The 21237-nt window shown below is 41.5% G+C and overlaps 1 protein-coding gene across 1 annotated transcript in view; it reads left to right on the forward strand.

Moving 5' to 3' along the window:
* BMP7 (bone morphogenetic protein 7) overlaps positions 1-21237 on the forward strand; it is a 391425-nt gene that overhangs the window by 355622 nt on the left and 14566 nt on the right. Inside the window, exon 5 of the mRNA XM_069243593.1 lies at positions 17404-17480. Coding sequence (XP_069099694.1) covers positions 17404-17480 — 77 coding nt within the window. The remainder of the gene's footprint in view (positions 1-17403; positions 17481-21237) is intronic.

Here is a 21237-nt window from a genome sequence, read left to right on the forward strand (position 1 = left end):
ATTAGTCTGCTCAACAATCTCTTCCAAAAATACATTGTCCATAAACAACTGACAGAAATTGACAGGAAAAAAGTTTTCTGTGTTCACTCTGCACTCTGGGAGAACAGTAAAGGCAGGCAACTCTGGCTGCTCCATGTTTGTCCTTTCGACAGAAAAATCACTGCCAGAATCTCTGACTTTCTCCTCTGCCTCAGATGCAGAGTCAGTCTCATAATCACAGTCAGAAGACGACTCAAAAAGCATACCCTCAACCTACTGAGCGTTCACTCTGCACCTAGCCATGATCCTTTCTAAGAAGTGTAACTTAACATATGCGCCAGCAACAACCAGAACTGCTAAAATAAGTAATAACAAAGTGAGCTTTATCACAAAGAGCTATGTACTCAAAAGCTACACAACTCACTTGCCTGAAAAAGCTAGACTCACCAGCAGCTACTCTGCACAGACACAACAATCACCAATGATATCCCACTGAAAAGAAAAAAGAAAATTAGTCATAAGACAACACAAATATCGTTGTGCACAAATCTAAGGACAATTTAACACACAATCCTGCGTTTAGTACACCACCTACAAACATGTTATTAATGCATGGCAACAATACTCTTTTGGAGTAACTTGTTTTTTCTTACCTAAAACATGCAACTATGCAAACTGCAGGTCAACCACTGCCAAAGCCACAATGAGTCACACCAAAGGAAGCAAAAGCTTTGAACTAGAATAAAAAGGAGAAATAAACTATTATAATTACAAATACTCTGCCAGTTGACAAACACCCCACCAGCAAACATTTAGAAATTTTCCCTGGTGTCTAGTGGTTTTTGCCCGGCTTGGAGGCAGATATGCCTACAAAAAATAGGTCGAACTTAACCCAAGGAGGGCAGAAATGGCCAACAGTTGTGTGCCCCCCTTGAGGGGCGACCCTTGCCCAAGGGGCGGCCCCCCTACACAAAAAAAAAACTTAAAAAAATTCCCTGGTGTATTAGTGGCTTCTGGGGGAAGATGGTCCAAAAACAAAAATAGGCCTGGGCAGAAATGGCCATCAGTAATGTGCTCCCTTTGGGGGTCAACCCTTGCCAAAGGAGCCGCTCCGCCACACAAACACACACACACACGCCACACACCCCAAGCCCCACCCCACTAACCCTCCCCCAAGGGTGGGCCGATGGGCCTAAAAAAATAGGCCGGCTTGGGGGCAGAAATGGCCGACAGTTCTGTGCCCCCTTTGGGCGGCGACCCTTGCCCAAGTAGTGCTCCCAAGAAACAAAACACACACACAGCAATCCCAGGGGCCCAGTGGGTAGACCCCCCTGGGGGGCAGATAGGCCAAAAACATGGCCGTTCTAGCCCCAGGGTGGAACGAAACATACAAAACAATCTTGCCCCCAATGCAGCGACCCTTCCCCAAGGGGGTCACTGCCCTAAAACATCATTATAAATTAATCCCTGGTTTTTAGTGGGTTTCGAACCCCCCTGGAGGGCTGATCGGCCGAAAAACAGCTGATCTAGCCATCCAGGGGGGCCAAAACACAGATATTATATTGCCCCCAGTGGAGCGACCCTTGCCTAAGGGGTCTCTCCCCAAAATAAGCAAAAAAACAACCAGGGTGCCTAGTGGGTGGATTCCTGCTCCACGATCGCAGGCCTTGCCTGTGATCGCAGAGTAGGAATCTATTCAAAATAGGCACAGGGGGAAAGGAAAAACACTTTCCCCCGGGGGGGGGGGATGGGGAAAAAAGCAGATAATATATTGCCCCCAGTGGAGCGACCCTTGCCTAAGGAGTCGCTCCCCAAAATAAACAAAATAACACCCCTGGTGCCTAGTGAGGGGATTCTTGCTCCACGTAGGAATCCATTCAAAACAGGCACAGGGGGAAAGGAAAAACTCTTTCCCTCCTCCAGTCCCCCCTCCTACCCTCCGAGAAGGACTCACGGAAAGGAGGACCTCTCTCCTAACGCGCTGGAAGCAAATGGCTTCCAGAGCTTCCCGGCAGCATTTGATGACGTCGGTGCGCCTTGAGCTCACCAACGTCATCAGATCGCGGAGAGGGTTTGGGGGTAAAAGGGGAAGCGATTCCCCTTCCATCCCTGACTGGGTGTGTGTGGGCTGGGTGCAAGATGGCAACTGTGGCCGAGGGTGAGACCAGCTCATTCCAGACACCCCAGGGGTTAATTTATCTTGTAGATGTTGTTGAGTTTGAGGTTAATGTGGTTGTGTAGGTGGATAAATGCAAGAAGACTTATTGGATGCCTATACCCATCATTGTCTACGGAGGCACTTTAATTTAAAAGCGATACCTTTTGTCAGTGCCAGTGCTTGTTGTCTTTTCCTCTCCAATCTCATCCTTCTAGCTTAGTCTCTTTTAATCACACTCCTCCATTTATCCGAGAGAATTTTTTCACAGTAATTACAACATGCCGGTGACTATTGGGGAAGCCCTTCACCAGCATCCCGACCTGAATTTCTTTTTTTTTTTGCTAAAGGTATTTCCTCTGGTCCCAACACCAGAGGGATACCCTGGCCTGTGTTTTTAAATGACCTCCCATCAAGTGCAACTAGGTGGCAGTGTTGGTGTGGAGGAAATGTCAGTATCCCCAAGAGGTTAAAAAAACGTCATGGATTAGGAAAATTAGAAAGAAACTTTAAAAAGGTAATGGCCTGTGTAATGCCATTTTGCATTAAAAGGTTCTATGAAAAGGTAAATATGCAGAGAAATACACTGCATACATTTTCGAGAAAGCTGGGTTTGATTAAAATATTGTCTTGTAAACCAGAAAAACTTTGCTCCAAAGGAGATAAACCATGAATCTTCTCTAAGGGTGGACAGAATTCTGCCAATAAAAATATATTTTCCTTCAGTGGATCCTCATCAGTAGTCATAAGCAGTGAATTGTCCTTCCCTTGTATGGGATACTGGTACACTTTGAAAAATAAAAACCAATAAGGGTATGTGTTAGTATTTCTCTCGCTCTCTCTCTCTCTCTCTACATATATATATATGTTCGATGGCATGTGTAGCTGCAGATACACATGCTGTGCACATCCTGCCATCTGGTGTTGGGCTCGGAGTGTTACAAGTTGTTTTTCTTCGAAGAAGTCTTTTCGAGTCACGAGACCGAGGGACTCCTCCCATTTCAACTCCATTGCGCATGGGCGTCGACTCCATCTTAGATTGTTTTTTTTCCGCCATCGGGTTCGGACGTGTTCCTTTTCGCTCCGTGTTTCGGGTCGGAAAGTTAGTTAGAATCTCTGAAAAATCGTCGGTATTGTTTGCGTTCGGTATCGGGTTAGTTACAACAGATCGACACCGAATTAAGAAGAGCTCCGGTGGCCCTTCTGGGTTTTTTCGATCCCCGTCGGGGCCTGGTCGGCCCGGCCACGTGTCTCTTCAAGGCTGATGGAAGGGACCCCATTCCGCTTCTGTCCAAAATGCCATAACAAGTATCCATATACAGATCAACATCTGGTCTGTAACTTGTGTTTGTCACCAGAACACAAGGAGGATACTTGTGAGGCCTGTCGAGCGTTTCGGTCCAGGAAGACACTCCGGGACCGAAGAGCAAGAAGACTGCAAATGGCGTTGGCGCCGACAGGACAAGGGCGTTTCGAGGAGGAGGAAGAAACATTCTCCACCCAGGATTCGAACTCTGAGGAGATCGATCTCGAGGAAACGCTAAAGCCCAGGGGACACCACCGCCAACAGGCCATGGCTTAACCCGAAAAATAGGTGACCGTTCATCGGCACCGAAAAAGGGCGAGCTGGTGTCGAAGTCATCCGACTCCGGTCGAGATACCGGCACACAGCAATCTCGGGCCCGAGATAGTGGCTCAGAGAAGATTCGGCACCGAGACAGCGGCACTGAAACGGGTCGGCACCGAGAGAGCACGACGCCGAAAGTAAAAAAGGTTTCGTCAGAGCCGAAAAGATTTTGGTACCGAAACAGCCGGCCTCGGAACCGAAAACAAGTTCCTACACTGAGGAACAAGGACTTTCCACACAAATGAAGACACATAGATTTGGACAGGAATTAGACACAATAGAGCCAGATCACACACAAAGGTGGCTCTTTATTCAAAAAGATACAGGGAAGATCAGCACTCTTCCTCCAGTCAAAATGAAACGCAAGCTTGCCTTCCAAAACAAGGACAAACCGCCACATGCAAAGGTGGCTAAACAAGTAACACCGCCACCATCCCCACATCACTCTCCGCAACCATCACCGGTAGCCACTCCACCAATGATGCAATCCCCAACTCATACAGGAATGAGTCAAGATGACCCTGACGCATGGGACCTTTATGACGCACCAGTGTCAGATAATAGTCCGTATTCCTATCCAACTAGACCATCGCCACCAGAGGATAGTACAGGATACGCACATGTGGTGTCAAGAGCAGCGGCATTTCATAATGTCAGCCTTCATTCAGAGCCCATTGAAGATGACTTTCTTTTTAATACACTGTCGTCCACCCACAGCCAATATCAGAGTCTTCCTATGCTACCCGGAATGCTAAAACACTCCAAACAAGTGTTTGAGGAGCCTGTTAAAGGGAGAGCCATTACTCCAAGAGTAGATAAAAAATATAAACCGCCACCAACAGACCCAGTGTACATTACACAACAGCTAACACCAGACTCTGTTGTAGTGGGAGCAGCGCGCAAAAGAGCCAACTCTCATACTTCAGGAGATGCACCACCTCCAGATAAAGAAAGTCGAAAATTCGATGCTGCAGGCAAAAGGGTGGCGGCACAGGCAGCAAACCAGTGGCGTATTGCAAATTCGCAAGCTTTGTTAGCCAGATATGATAGGGCCCATTGGGATGAGATGCAACACTTTATTGAACATTTACCCAAGGAGTTCCAAAAAAGAGCGCAGCAAGTAGTAGAAGAAGGACAGAGTATCTCCAATAATCAGATACGGTCAGCAATGGATGCTGCAGACACAGCTGCTAGAACTGTCAACACAGCAGTAACAATAAGGAGACATGCATGGCTGCGTACATCAGGATTTAAACCAGAGATACAGCAAGCTGTGCTGAATATGCCATTCAACGGACAGCAGTTGTTTGGGCCGGAGGTGGACACTGCGATTGAAAAACTTAAGAAAGACACTGACACGGCCAAAGCCATGGGCGCACTCTACTCCCCACTGAGCAGAGGCACATTCCGAAAGACACGATTTCGAGGAGGGTTTCGAGGGCAAACCACAGAAGCCACAACCTCACAAACAAAGCCCACTTACCAGAGCCAGTATCAGCGGGGTGGTTTCGGGGACAATATAGAGGGGGACAATTTCAAAGGAATAGAGGAAAGTTCCAAAGTCCCAAAACTCCTCCAAACAAGCAGTGACTTCAAGGTCACAAATCTCCTACACATAACACCTGTGGGGGGGAGACTAACCAAGTTTTACAAACATTGGGAGGAAATAACAACAGTCACTTGGGTCTTAGCAATTATCCAGCATGGTTATTGCATAGAATTTCTCACATTCCCTCCAAACGTCCCACCGAAAACACACAATATGTCAAAAAAACATTTAGATCTTCTAGGACTAGAAGTTCAGGCATTGCTACAGAAAGAAGCAAGAGAATTAGTACCAAAACAACAAATAAACACAGGAATTTACTCCCTGTACTTTCTGATACCCAAAAAAGACAAGAGTCTGAGACCTATACTAGATCTCAGAACATTAAATACCTACATCAAATCAGATCACTTTCACATGGTTACATTACAAGACGTAATCCCACTGCTCAAACAACAAGACTACATGACAACACTAGACCTAAAGGATGCATATTTCCATATACCAATACGTCCTTCACACAGAAAGTACCTAAGGTTTGTATTCCAAGGGATACATTACCAATTCAAAGTGTTGCCATTCGGAATAACAACTGCACCAAGAGTTTTTACAAAATGCCTGGCAGTAGTAGCTGCACATATCAGAAGGCAGCAAATACATGTGTTTCCGTACCTAGACGATTGGTTAATCAAAACCAACACGCTAAGACGGTGTTCACAACACACAAGATATGTCATAGAAATCCTCCACAAACTAGGTTTCTCAATCAACTACACAAAGTCACACCTTCTGCCGTGTCAGACACTGCAATACTTAGGAGCGACAATCAACACAGCAAAAGGGATTGCCACTCCAAGTCCACAAAGAGTTCACACATTTCACAATGTAATACAGACCATGTATCCAAATCAAAAGATACAAGTCAAACTGGTGATGAAACTACTAGGCATGATGGCTTCATGCATAGCCATTGTCCCAAACGCAAGGTTGCACATGCGGCCCTTACAACAGTGCCTAGCATCACAATGGTCACAAGCACAGGGTCAGCTTCTAGATCTGGTGTTGATAGACCGCCAAACATACATCTCGCTTCAATGGTGGAACAGTATAAATTTAAACCAAGGACGGCCTTTTCAAGACCCAGTGCCACAATACGTAATAACAGATGCTTCCATGATAGGGTGGGGAGCACACCTCAATCAACACAGCATCCAAGGACAATGGGACATACAGCAAAGACAGTTTCACATAAATCACTTAGAACTGTTAGCGGTATTTCTATCGCTCAAAGCATTTCAACCCATAAAAAGCCACAAGCACATTCTTGTCAAAACAGACAACATGACAACAATGTATTACCTAAACAAACAGGGAGGGACACACTCGACACAGTTGTGTCTCCTAACACAGAAAATATGGCATTGGGCGATTCACAACCACATTCGCCTAATAGCACAATTTATTCCAGGAATTCAGAACCAGTTAGCAGACAATCTCTCTCGGGATCACCAACAGATCCATGAATGGGAGATTCACCCCCAAATACTAAACACTTACTTCCAAATTTGGGGAACACCACAAATAGATCTATTTGCAACAAAGGAAAACTCAAAATGCCAAAACTGCGCATCCAGGTACCCACAAGATCAGTCTCGAGGCAATGTGTTATGGATGAGCTGGTCAGGGATATTTGCTTACGCTTTTCCCCCTCTCCCACTCCTTCCATATCTAGTAAACAAATGGAGTCAAAACAAACTCAAACTCATACTAATAGCACCGACATGGGCAAGACAACCTTGGTACACAACACTACTAGACCTCTCAGTAGTACCTCATGTCAAACTACCAAACTGACCAGATCTGTTAACACAACACAAACAACAGATCAGACATCCAAATCCAGCATCGCTGAATCTAGCAATTTGGCTCCTGAAATCCTAGAATTCGGACACTTAGACCTCACACAAGAATGTATGGAGGTCATAAGACAAGCTAGGAAACCTACCACTAGACACTGCTATGCAAATAAGTAGAAAAGATTTGTTTATCACTGCCATAATAATCAAATTCAACCCTTACACGCATCTGCCAAAGATATAGTAGGATACTTACTACAATTGCAAAAGTCAAAGCTAGCTTTCTCTTCAATAAAGATACATCTTACCGCAATTTCAGCTTACCTGCAAATTACGCACTCAACTTCATTATTTAGGATACCAGTCATAAAAGCATTTATGGAAGGCCTAAAGAGAATTATACCACCAAGAACACCACCAGTTCCTTCATGGAACCTCAACATTGTCTTAACACGACTCATGCGTCCACCTTTTGAGCCCATGCACTCTTGTGAAATGCAATACTTAACATGGAAAGTTGCATTTTTGATTGCCATCACATCTCTAAGAAGAGTGAGTGAAATTCAAGCATTTACCATACAAGAACCATTTATTCAAATACACAAGCATAAAGTAGTTCTACGGACAAATCCAACATTTTTACCAAAAGTGATCTCACCGTTCCACTTGAATCAAACAGTAGAATTACCAGTGTTCTTCCCACAGCCAGATTCTGTAGCTGAAAGAGCTCTGCATACATTAGACATCAAAAGAGCGCTAATGTACTACATTGACAGAACAAAACTAATTCGAAAAACAAAACAACTATTTATTGCTTTCCAAAAACCTCATACAGGGAATCCAATTTCTAAACAAGGCATTGCTAGATGGATAGTTAAGTGTATTCAAACCTGCTATCTTAAAGCAAAGAGAGAGCTGCCTATTACACCAAAGGCACACTCAACCATAAAGAAAGGTGCTACCATGGCCTTTCTGGGAAATATTCCAATGAACGAAATATGTAAGGCAGCAACATGGTCTACGCCTCATACATTTACCAAACACTACTGTGTAGATGTGTTAACTGCACAACAGGCCACAGTAGGTCAAGCTGTACTACGAACATTATTTCAAACAACTTCCACTCCTACAGGCTAAACCACCGCTTTTGGGGAGATAACTGCTTACTAGTCTATGCACAGCATGTGTATCTGCAGCTACACATGGCATCGAACGGAAAATGTCACTTACCCAGTGTACATCTGTTCGTGGCATTAGTCGCTGCAGATTCACATGCGCCCACCCGCCTTCCCAGGAGCCTGTAGCCGTTTAGAAGTTGATCTTGAACATTTGTAAATTTGTAAATATATTACTTTAAACTTCATTATGTACATACGTATTCACTCCATTGCATGGGCACTATTACTAGCATACACAACTCCTACCTCACCCTCTGCGGGGAAAACAATCTAAGATGGAGTCGACGCCCATGCGCAATGGAGTCGAAATGGGAGGAGTCCCTCGGTCTCGTGACTCGAAAAGACTTCTTCGAAGAAAAACAACTTGTAACACTCCGAGCCCAACACCAGATGGCGGGATGTGCACAGTATGTGAATCTGCAGCGACTAATGCCACGAACAGATGTACACTGGGTAAGTGACATTTTCCATATATATATATATATATATATATATATATATATATATATCGGAAACAAAAGAAATAAGTATATCAGAAAATGGCTGACTGATTTAAAAAATGATTTTCTAATTGTGTAAATACAAATATTATAAAGCAATTAGAAATATTTCACAAACCTCTATTTTTAAAATTGAAAAACTAAAGGAAATTCAAGCCCATCGTAAAACAGACTATTCATCTAGAACATTTAACGGACACTACCATTAAGGGTTCACCCTTGCTCCGGGGATTCCCATCATGCACCAGAGGTGACAGGTTAGTTCATTTTCATTTTTCCGGCTTTTGACAGCAGCATCCTGGTGCACTGAGCTCAGTGTTTTTCTGGCTTCATTTTTCAAAACCCCTATTTTAAAGCTTTCTTAAACATTTTTACTCTATAACTTTTAGGATTAGAGTGATATTCGAGCTGCTTCTGACAGGGTTGTTTTCCTATTTTTCTGTAAAAAAAAAAAAAAAAAATGCTTACACTCTTTGTGAAGTGTTCTAACTCTGACGAGAAAAAAGCCCAGTCAGACCCTGGAAAATTCTGCATAGTGTGCTTTCCATGAGGCCAATATCCAGAAGAGTGCCAACACTGCAGGTAGATGTCAGTGCAAACCCTGGAAGACAGAGAAAAGGACTGCTGGGGCTTCAAGAGAGGCATCAAGGCTCAGCTTCCGGATGTGAGGAGGGGCTAGGAAGTCACTTACCACCTACCTCTGAACGTTCTTCCTACGCAAGAGTGCAATCTAATGAGCACAAACATTCATGTTGAAAATGTATTTCCTAGTAAACTTCAAGACCTATGACGTTGAGGATGGGTACTGTGGTGACTTGCATCAAGAAGAGGCTCTTCACCATTGAGAAACTACTGTAAATCAATGTCAAGACTGCAGTTGATGTCAAGGCAAGGACACCACTTTTGACGTCAACACAGCCACTTTTGAGTTTATGACCACCATTATCAATGTTGACACATAAAGAACAGTCTTGTTCAGTATCAAAGCCTCTGACCTCTGCTTTTCCATCATGCAGACGCACATCAGACTGGGTAACTCCCCATAAATAAGGCCAATTCTTAGTATTCTAGAACATATTCACCAACAAGAGAGGTTACACTAGTAGTAAGTCTAACTGCTACTCCTTCCTGAAGGAGATCTGAATCTTAGAGGTTTTCACCAACTATACCTTTGCCAGTGACTCCTTCTTACACCTGCCAGCAAACACACTAAGCGGTCAAGGGAGGATAGTAAACCTAGTTAGCCAAGAATATCTGGAAAACCTACATGTTCTGTTTCCCTGAGGAAATCCGGATCTCATTCAGGGTGTCCCAGACACCGTAGTGGAAGATCGTCTTTACACAGAGCATCCAGATGAACACACTCCTCACAATCCACACACACTACTCATTCTTCACTTACAGATTATTCTCCAACACTGTTGGAGTTTCCTCCTGCCAGAGTGTCACCGATAGATGACATCAGCACTTAACGATGTTTTAGTTAGAGAGGCTTCAAAATTCAGCATATTCCAACACCTACAACTTCTACTTCTGTCTGCTTCTGTGATTTTTGAAACCATACATCATAGAGGTTCTTCAAGCCCCTTACTACCGTTGGTTCCAGGTTTTCTTGATCCAGTAATGCAATCATTCCTAACTCTAGCTTCTACAAATGTAGCACCCTTTAAACTGCTTAAGAAATAAAAGGCCCCAGGTCAAGATCCTCTATTCTTAAGACCAGATCCTCCTCCAAATTTGGCAATTAGTTTAGCTGCATGAAGGTCCCATACAGTGGCTCCTACTTTTACTGTGCCTCCGGAAAAGGACAGTTAATGTATAGGGGGAACAGGTATCTAGACATGTGGTTCGGCTGCCACTTCCAAGAAAACAGCGAGTGCAACTGCTTTGCTGGGTCATCATAACAGACCTCTTTGGGAGCTGAAAAACTGCTAAAAGATGACAAGCAAAATTTTTAAGAAATGTTGCAAGAGAGCGGGATATCAGGTTATATGCATAGCAGTTGATGCTTTTTACCTGTCAACACATGCACACTGTTGTGGGAAATGTCTTGGGCATAAAGCCTGGTTTATATTAACAAGGTTAAAATCTGAAACACAGCAAAGGATTTTAAACTTCTCTTTTTCATGTAATTCTCTCTTTGGTACACATGCTAATAAGAGGGCCTGAATTGAATCCTAATTGGACACTCTGAAGGATGTAGGTTTGGAGAAGCAGTTTAGAAGGCACTGAAAACCTTACAAAAGGTGATACCTTCTTGTTTTCAAATCCCTCAGTGTCAACCTCATCCATATCAGCAGCAACCTCAACAGCAAAGACAGCTTTATCAACACATGCAGTCCTCTAGAGGAAGAGGAGGCTGTCAGACATTAGGCACTACAGGAAAGCCTCAGCAAAATTAGACATTTTAGCCGGTGCACACAACAAAAAATGCCAGTTTGATCAACTGGTTGGGGATATCTCTCTATGCTTTTTCTCCCGTCCCACTCGTTCCCGAAGTGTTGATCAAACTAAAACATTCTAAGACCAGCATGATCCTAATGACTCTGGAATGGCCTCGGCAATAGTAGTTGACATGATCTTCACTTATCAAAAAGACCACACGGAAATTGCTGTGCAGCCTGGATCTTTTCTACAAATTCAGGGGTCAAATCCTACACCTTAACCTACTTGGCTCATAATGTCCTGCAATATGGGCATTTAAATGTTCAAAGAGATTGCATGAACATTGGGAAGGTGGCAAAGAGACCATCCACTGAAACATCATACTATCTCAAGTGGAAGAGATCTTGCATATGGTGCATTTAGAATAACCATAATCCTGTTTCATGTCAAATGGAGACAGTTATACTGTAGCTTCTTCATTTGGCAAAATCTGGCCTGCCTTTGCTTCTGTAAAAGTTCATATTACAGCTGTGACTAAATATAGGCAATTTCCTTAACAAACCTTTTTCTTCAAAATACCAATAATAAAGGGTTTCATAGAAGAGATTTCACCTATTAGTAGCTAAATATAGTCCTTTCATAATTAATGGATCCTCCATTTAAACCCATTCACAAAGCTACTTTACAGCATTTATCATGGAAGACAGCCTTTCTAGTAGCTATTACTTGTGTTCACAGAGATAGCGAAATTCAAACTTTATGCACAAAAGAGATTTATACTGTGTTTCACAAAAATAGGGATGCATTGAGCACTCACCCCTTTTTTCATCCAAAAGTAATTTCAGATTCCCATATCAATCTGAAAGTTTACTTGCCAGCATTCTTCCCAAATCCCTCTATTCAAGCAGAAGGAGCCCTTCATTCCTTGCATGTGAGAAGGGTATTAAAATTGTATATTTGGATAAAACAAAAAATCTGACAGTCTAATCTGATCACCTATCATAAACTATTGTCCTCTTAGAACTGGATTTCTTTTACTTCAGCACAATCCATTTCTAGATTGATAGTTCTTGCATTGTTATCTGTCACATGTGCAACTAAATCTCTAGCTGGTATATCTAAAACTCATTGCACTAGAGGAAAGAGCAGCGACCATGGCTGTTTTAAAAAAAAAAAAAAACAAATCTGTATTGCTGCTGCATAGAGATCAATAAATACCTTAATCAGGTATTATTGTCTTGATTCAGATTTGAGGACTGATGCACAACTAGGTCAGACCTCTTTAAGGAATTTGTTTGCATAATAAGTCACATTTTCTGTGTTTCATCTTTTTGTTCATACAATTTTGGTGGTGGGATACGATTGCTTATATATTCCATGCTTATGACTATTAATGAAGATCCCTTAGAAGGGAAAAAATGTCATACCTGTAATCCTGGTTCTCTTCTATCTGAGTCCTCATCAAAGTGATAAGCATCCCCTGCAACCTCCCCGGGCAATGATTAAATAGAGAATTTTCTATTTTATGCTAATTCCTTTATTTCTGTAAAAAAGAATTTACCTACCTGTCACCTCTGGTGCATGATGGGACACTGGAGCAAGGGTAAACCCCTTAAAGGTATAGTGTCAATTAAATGCTATAGACGCACAGTCTTTCTTTTAGAATAGATCAGCATTTCCTTTACTTTTTCCATTGTAAAAATAGAGGTTTGTAACAGGTATTTGTAATCACTTTATCATATCTGTATTTCCACAATTGGAAAATATTAAAAAAAATAAAACAAATTAAATTTGGCAATTTTCTGATAGACCAATTTCTTTTCATGTGTGCGTGGGTGTGTGTGTGTAATATATTTAACATATGTACACTTACATTTAAGATTTATTTTGCAAAGTGCTCCGGGATCCAGCAAATGGGTGGGACAATTCAATGTTTATGACTTTGATGAGAATTTCCTTGGGAGAGAACAGTATTACAGGTAAGAAACTTTTCCTTCTCTTTCCTAATAAATGTGTCAATGCCTAAAAAGAAATATTCATTAATTGTATCTTCTTTGTCATCCCTCCACTGGGGACTGTCTCTAATTTGACAGTATAGAAAATAAAGCTATTGATTAGCCAAAGCATGTTCTAATTGTGTAACGGAGGGGGGCTATCTTTGCATATGGTTGGAAAAGAGAAATGGGATTATTTTGCCCTAAAAAGAAAAACAAGCATTTGCAATGCAATGGATCTTACGTTTGCTCTAGAAACTCCTAACCAGACTTTTCTTGCAAGGAAAGAGAAGTTTGCTCGTAGTGAAACGTATCTGCAAAAGTGCAATTATCCATGTAACTGGCAAAAATGCAGTTATCCATGTAACAGGATCGCTGTCCTGCAAAGCGCTCGACTACTGCCCAGCGAGATCATGCTGCTTACGAAATAAAGAGAAAAAGTAATCTAGAAACCATACAAAAAACATGGAGCCTCGTATGTTTTCCGTAGATGGCCATTGCGCTCTAGGTGGGCTAAACACCGGAAAAGACATGACATATGCATACCTTTCTCTAATGAAATCAAGCGAATTTTAAAAGGCAAGCCCACAAACCAACCAAACGGATGGGCTTTACGTGGGCGTGGTTAAAAGCTCACAGAGAGATTATACCAGAGACTGAGCGCTTTGCACTCGACCCTAAAAACTAGCATTGGCAAACCAAAATAGTTCTTGGTTCGGCTGAGCTATTGGCTTTGCCAGTGCTCTTTGGCCATTGCACAAGCATCTTTGTCAGTCTTGAAATGCGAATATGGCAGCGGATGTGCACATAAGTATGTGTGAAGTGAGAAAGTAGATGTGAGCTGCCAGGCCACTTACAAAATGTAAATAAAAATTAATTTACATTCTACATGGGGACTGGGATAAGAGAGGGGCCAGAAGCATTGGAGGAGAATGAAGAGACCATGAGAGAAAGACAGGAAAAAAGAAAAACAGGAGAGAGCAAGGAACCACATCCAGTTCCATGGAGTTCTGAAATTAAAATAAAACCAGTATTGGCAAAGCCAATAGGTCTGGCATTTTTTTAAGCTGCAGCATTGCAAGGTGCCACTATACGCTCCTCTTGAGTCAGAAACAACTGCTTAAAAAGGTTTCCACAAAGCTGCAGTTCGGCAAGGCCTCCACACATAGAAAGAGATGGGGCAAAAATCAGGGATACCCACAGCATATATCATACAACTAAAGAAAAATGATGGGACAGTACATAATAAAATATAGTCCTTCAAAGAAAGCACCACGAAAACAAATTACCCTGCTGGTTGCCACTTTGTAGTAGTATACTGAATCTAAATCGCAGAGAGGAAAGTCCTGTTAGACACTCAAAATCAGTATAAAAAAAAAAAAGAACTGACCCCTCAAAGGAACACCAGCACATGGGTGGGGTCTAAGGACAAACGAGCAGATGACCTAAGGCTTATCATATGGTGCCCAACTCTGACCAAGTGACTGGAAGGAAAACTTCACCTATCCCTGTAATCCTGAAGTTATCCTTATTGTATACAAACAGTGATGTGCCACTTAAACACTAAAATGTCTGAATTGTTTTCTATGGGATATATATAAGGTTGTCAAATGGAACCAGTCTGACTTTTCACTGAAAGTGTATCCAAAGTTAGTCATGAATGTTTATTATAGGTTGTGTCTGGCTCAGCAGAGTTAATTTTCTTGGTAGGGAGCCTGCACCAATTAAAAACAGGTTGATAAATGTATGTCAGTCAACATGTTTCACCGGATACAAACAGGTTGGGCAGTTTCATCAGGATTAGAATTTCATTTATACTCTGAAGTCGAACATACCCTGAGATGTTTCAGTGTAAACTCATACAGGTCCCCTTGTATGGTCATATTGTAAAGGGATGCCATCCTGGGTACTGTAGCTTCTAATACTGAAACATAGTGAAAAACATGCGGAGGCTGGAATCCAAGAATATTATCAATCTAAATGTCAAAATACCAAATGGTTTCATTGTAGAAGAGGATTTCCATACACGTTTGTAGATAGCGGCCCTTTTTCTTTTCAGTATTAGGATCTGCATTACTCAGGAGATCACACCTTTAGAATATGACCACTTGGGTAATTATTTTTCTTTTAGCCTAGTGAACACCTCTATTATAAGTTTCTCATATCTGTTTTACTGTTCAACCATCGATCTAATAATTGTATCTTGAGTTCCCCTACAAGGGCAATAACGTTCTTATAATACTATATACTAGGCATAAGAGATTAAGCTTAAGTGTGCAGTCACAAGCTGAAATGAATTGAGTATAATACGTTGATACCCTTTAGTATTTGTAGTTGTATATTCTATATAGTCATAGTATGCACAAGTACTTCAGCCCTCACATAAGGATGCAGGACAAAAGGCAAATGTAATGTTTGGTTGATGTTTGTAGAGATTATATTGATTGTGACACTAGAGTCAGAAATAATATCCCTTTTGGGCAGGATACCATCACAAGCTTGAAATATAGAGCAATATACAACAAAAATCATCATTTGATTTGATTTATTATTTAGACATTCAGTGTTGAAAGAGTACACACTGTGAATTAGGAGAGGGATTAGTAGACCGAATGTTCTTTGAATTCAATTTAACAATGCCAGCTGGAGTATTGATAGTCTTGGTCAGAGATCGATATTAGCGACTAATTATTAAAAGTGGGTATTTCACATTTAAACATTTAATTGGAATTGTTTATGTCCTTTTTTATTTTTTGAGCGCTTTGGGGACTGATACTTATTAAATTATGCTGTGTAGAAGTAACGTTGAACTATGTTTTTTATGCTTAGATCAGTTGTAAAACACTGATCTAAAAAGGTGCAAGGCTGCGATAGTGTCTGATACACATCAAGGCAGAGATCTGAAAATAATTATAAATATTTTTTTTCATTCTGGTGTCTCGGAAGCCTTTTCTGGGTGTAGAGGAGGAGAGTTTTGAAATTACACTGAGAGAGCTGATCCTGATGCCACCTTCAGTCAGGAGTATGGCGGCAGTCAGCTGCCAAGGTGCTTGATATATATATATATATATATATATATATATATATATATATATATATACACACAAACACATTTACACTCTCTCTCTCGCGCTCTCTCCTGCTCTCTTTTTAGGAGAACATGACTAGAAGTAGTTGAAAGATACGGCTCATTAAATCGTTCCACTGACAGCAAAATGCTCTTGGGTGGACAGACTTAAGAAGAGGGAGGAAAACCATTGTATCAGGCCTAGCCACCCAATCATGAGCAATGGGCTTATCCAGCTCAACACGAGGTATATTTTTTAATGAACTCTCCGCCTAAACCGAGCTAAAGCCGTTTGTTGCTGACACCAAAATGTCTTTCTGTCTCCAGGATTGGGGGCACATCCTCATTTCAGTAAGGACATAACATGGCAGATTATGTGTGGGGGGTAATGGAGATTACCAATAAATAATCTGTCTATTCTTTTATGAACTTTGCTCAAGGAAAAAAAGAGACCAAGTGACTCTGTGAATTATATACTATACTAAATACCCAATAAAGTGAATCCAATCATCTTCTCTATAGTCGTCGGAAGTGCTTCACAATGAAACATCACAAGGAACGATGGTTGGTACAGCTGCTACATATAGAAATCACCACTCTGAATATTCTTCCTCATCGTGAACAATCTTAAATCGTATACTTTGATATGAATCTCAGGGCTCAACTGCTCTTGTTAAGTGCACTGTTGCTTTTTTAGCTAGGTTGTCACTCTCTAAACAAATATATGTATACAAACAAACTCTAGTGTATATTTAGAATCGCATACTTGGTTTGAAGGCTTGTGAAAGGAAGTTGCTATACAAAAATCAACATTTGATGCCCATGACAGAGCTCTCAAGGTTTCCATTTGCTAGAGTAAGTAGCTCATTCAATCGGAATTTCTATTTGCATTCCGGTTTTTGCAATCAGGAATTTATAATGTAATAAACAGAACAAAAGTTACTGGATTGGATGATGTACCTGGGCATTTAACAGTGCGAAACATGAGAGCGTTTTCATAAAGCTGCATGCGGTTCTTTCAGTGTGTTTTTCAACCGACCTCTGCTGCGGGACTCTTATGCATTGATTGCCTTTTTACCTTTATTACACTAAAGCTTAATATTTTATTTATTTCAGAAAACAGCAGCAGCGACCAGAGGCAAGCATGCAAAAAACACGAGTTGTATGTCAGTTTCAGGGATCTTGGATGGCAGGTATGTCTTGACAACTGATGCCTTTTATTTAAAATGAGCTACTGATCGTTTACTTTTTACAAACCTCCTGAGACACCGCAATATCAATATGAAATTGTGGAGCAGGAAATTAAATAGGAAAAAGTAGAAGCACACACATTTTTATTTAAGGGGCAGTGCCATGATTCCTGATGTTTCATCTACTGCCTGCATGTCTTCTCCTTACTGTTTCAGAGCCTGTTTCTCAATTGAATATAAATATTGAGGGTGCTGACTAACGTTCACCCCAAAATGGCGGAGTGGGGTTTCAGCTTTCATTGAGAAGGAGCATCCATGTCAGGTTTACAGGTGGGATAACAGTAACTTCCTTCATCCCATGTTAGGAGCCTGATTTAAAAAGGAGAAATGTATGGAATTTCGAAGTGAAGCTGTGCGTGCTGTGTACACGGTATATCGAAGATGGATGGAGTCCAGTTGTGTGGCACAATGGACCACCATCCAGGTTCCTGGAGAAGATCAGAGACCAGAGTCATGGACCGTACACCCCATCAGATTGGCTTCATGTGTTTGCCCATTGACTTTCTGTTGGTAGGTTGTAAACGTGTCTAGGGTCCCAGAATGCACGAGTGTGCCAGTTTCTGCAGTCACCCTGAGGATCTCACCACCGGATCATTCGACCCTAGGCATGGTGCAGAGGACTTTGAGTATAAGCCCTCTTCCGGCGTGGACTGTCTCTATTTTAAGGTGTGATTCGTGTGCTCTTGCTTTTTTATATTAAGCTTCACCCTTTGATTAATTTACAGCACTGGCGGGATCATTCAGAGCCTGCATTGCCTTGATAACTGCATTTATTTGGAGGAAAATAAATCAGGTTTAAAGATCGGAGCTACGCCCTTTACCACCATCCAACACTATATTTGTTGTGTTAGCACTGAGAAGCAGAGCCCCAACACGAGGGTGGCAGTTGAGGTTTGATACCTTGCCTTTCTGACTCCTAAAGAGCTTTAAGACCTCCTTTTCGTCCCTCTTCTCAGCGGTTCCTCAGACTCCCTATTCGTGTGCATGGCCTTTGCCTGTTACTAAAGGTATTCTAGGTTGTGAAGGAATATCGTTATGCAATTTCATATGCTGCATTTCCCAAAATGTATAAAGCATGGTTCTTCCTTTTTACATTTCGCTTCCTTTCATTTGTTTTTGTATTGTCACTGCAGTCATATTTTATATGTTAATATTTTATGAATCTGATTCTATGTGGGAGGAACTGTTCAGGAAGACTTTGCACAGAGGTCATTCTTGAGCTGTAGACAGTAGAGGAAGGGGGATAAATGGGTCCAAACAACAGTTCTACCACTCAGATTGTGAGACCCTTCCGGGCGTAGGCAGTGGCTAGGCCACACCAGTCTTAAAAGCTCAAAACTCGGACAGTAATGGATGTAAAGGTATAAAGGTTTCATCAGTGTTGATGATGTAATTCCTCCACATAAATCATAAAATATGAGCCATAGAATCAACTGTCGTCTGCCACCAAAAACATCAGCAATAAGTCTCCGGAACTGAACACAATATCACTCATATATCCGCTTCAAATGCATTTTGTTCTAAAACTTCATCAAGCCAGTAGCTAGAAGAAATTGAGACTTTTTGCTATCACCCATAAACTTTTATATTTTAAAACACAAACTCATTTGCCCCAAACAAAATCTTACCATTTCATGAAATAATTGAAATAATTTTTGTCACAAAATATCAGGGGTTCTGTTTTATGTTATGTACCGTAGTAAGTTGATCATTTTCATAAAATATTCTATTACATAATTTAGATACGGGCAAATTCTGCCTTACTTGCCGATGCACTAATGTTATTTGGCAGGAATAATCATTATTTGCCATGTGTCTCTACCACTGTGCCTGATCTGATCAGTTATATCAGTAATGCCCATACTAAAACGATGATTATCACCTTAGTCACAGGGATGGGTTTCATATTGACTGTGATGCCCACAGTTTGTTTCTAATGGCAATAATTAAGCCATATGTGGACTCCAACATAACAGAAAGTAGCCCATGTCTGTACGGTTACCATATTCTCTCTTAGGGCATCTCCACTGATAATCATAAGCTGTGAATAGTCCCGCCGATGTGCTGGGACCCCGAAACAGTTCAGTCACTTTCACAATATCTTCATCCTACTTCGGAAAGGCCAGAAAGTACATGTAAATCAAAATGTACACATTTGTAGCCTTAAGAAAGGTTATAATCCAATTCCATTACATGTACTAAACAATGGTAGTAAAGCAAACTGCTTTATTAAAATAAAAAAATCTATAAGTAAGAGTGGCGTTTTAAAACATCATTCACAAAGTCTTTTTACAGTATTTTAAAGTGACTGATATGGAAAGTTAAGGTAATGTACCTTGTATAGGCTTCAGTGTTGAAACATTGTGAAAAGACTACTGTGCCTTTAAAAGCACTGCATTTTAAAGGTTGTTTTTCTCCAAAAATATTTCACTTTCTTTTCACCAAATGTGATTCACTCTACGTCCTTTAGGGTGCAGAATTTCTTGGATATTTTCCTGAGAGGAACTACATGTATTTTTTTGGCAAAAGGCTGTTTCCTTTTGCAAAATGCCCACAATGTGGAAGAAAAATGTAACTGCAGACCCACTCAGGGTCTCTACCCTCTGTTTACCAGACTCTCATGACCCCAAGATGTGTCACCACTGCAAGATCCTCTCCAGGTGCACTTTGAGAGGGATTTGCTTCCACGGCCAAATGGAGCATCGGAGAAAGCAATATTCCCTGGTTGGAGAGACATCTGAAAAGTGAGTACCAACTGTTTCCTTTACCAGTGCCCCTATCTCACACTCTAAGGACTCCTGCAGAGGGAGATACGAAAGAAGGAGAGCTGGTGATAAATAACATTGCTGTTTGGTGTCAACGACATCAGCATCTACTTGCTTGCTGTCAAGAGCGGGTAAAATCTCAGTAACACATACAAGCTCAAGCAGAAAAGTACAGTCAGTGTCAAGACACCATACAGTGTCTAGGACATCAGTCATGGTTCGACTTTGAAAGATCATTCGGCTTCTATGACTTTCACCCATTAACACTCAGACTTCCATCAGTGTCTGACTCAGAGTATTCAAAAAGCTATTCTACACCCAGACAAACTTCTCCAGTCACCATTCCAGATTCACCAACGCCTCTTCAGGCTCCAACAAAATCTCCTCCTCTTTTTCCAGCGTTGCCTTCTCCTCCACAACCAGGAGTTTCAGAGGTAATTCTGCCACCAGACCCGCCAGCCATTCCTTGCTCACCACAGTCACCTTTAAAGGTGGCATCTACACCAAGGCACCCGAGATCTTGCTCTTATCACACTAGGCCTCGCAACAGTAGGTTTAGGTCAAGATGAAGATCTCTCTGCCATCACCTTCACTTGAGATCTTTCAGGAGTTCACACTCAAGGCAAAGAAGATATTCTACCTTCTTATAGTCTCATCATACCATTTCTCCTTCAGGTTTGTACTCACCTACTTTGACATTCAACTCCAGTGAGTATGTCTCCTGTGGATGATATAAACACTTTCCAGGAGGTACTTATGAGGGGGTCCCAACAAACTGAATATCTCCTTCTATACCATTGCTTCCTTTGATTCTAGGTCTTTTAAAACCAGCTATTGAAGCTTCTTTTTTTTTTTTTTTTTTTTACACCATCATCTGTAAAGACGGCAGCATTATCCCAACAAAAAAATACAACCATCTGATCAGAATCCATCTT

This window comes from Pleurodeles waltl, chromosome 7, assembly GCF_031143425.1.
Source record: "Pleurodeles waltl isolate 20211129_DDA chromosome 7, aPleWal1.hap1.20221129, whole genome shotgun sequence".
NCBI classification, from domain to species: Eukaryota; Metazoa; Chordata; class Amphibia; order Caudata; family Salamandridae; genus Pleurodeles; species Pleurodeles waltl.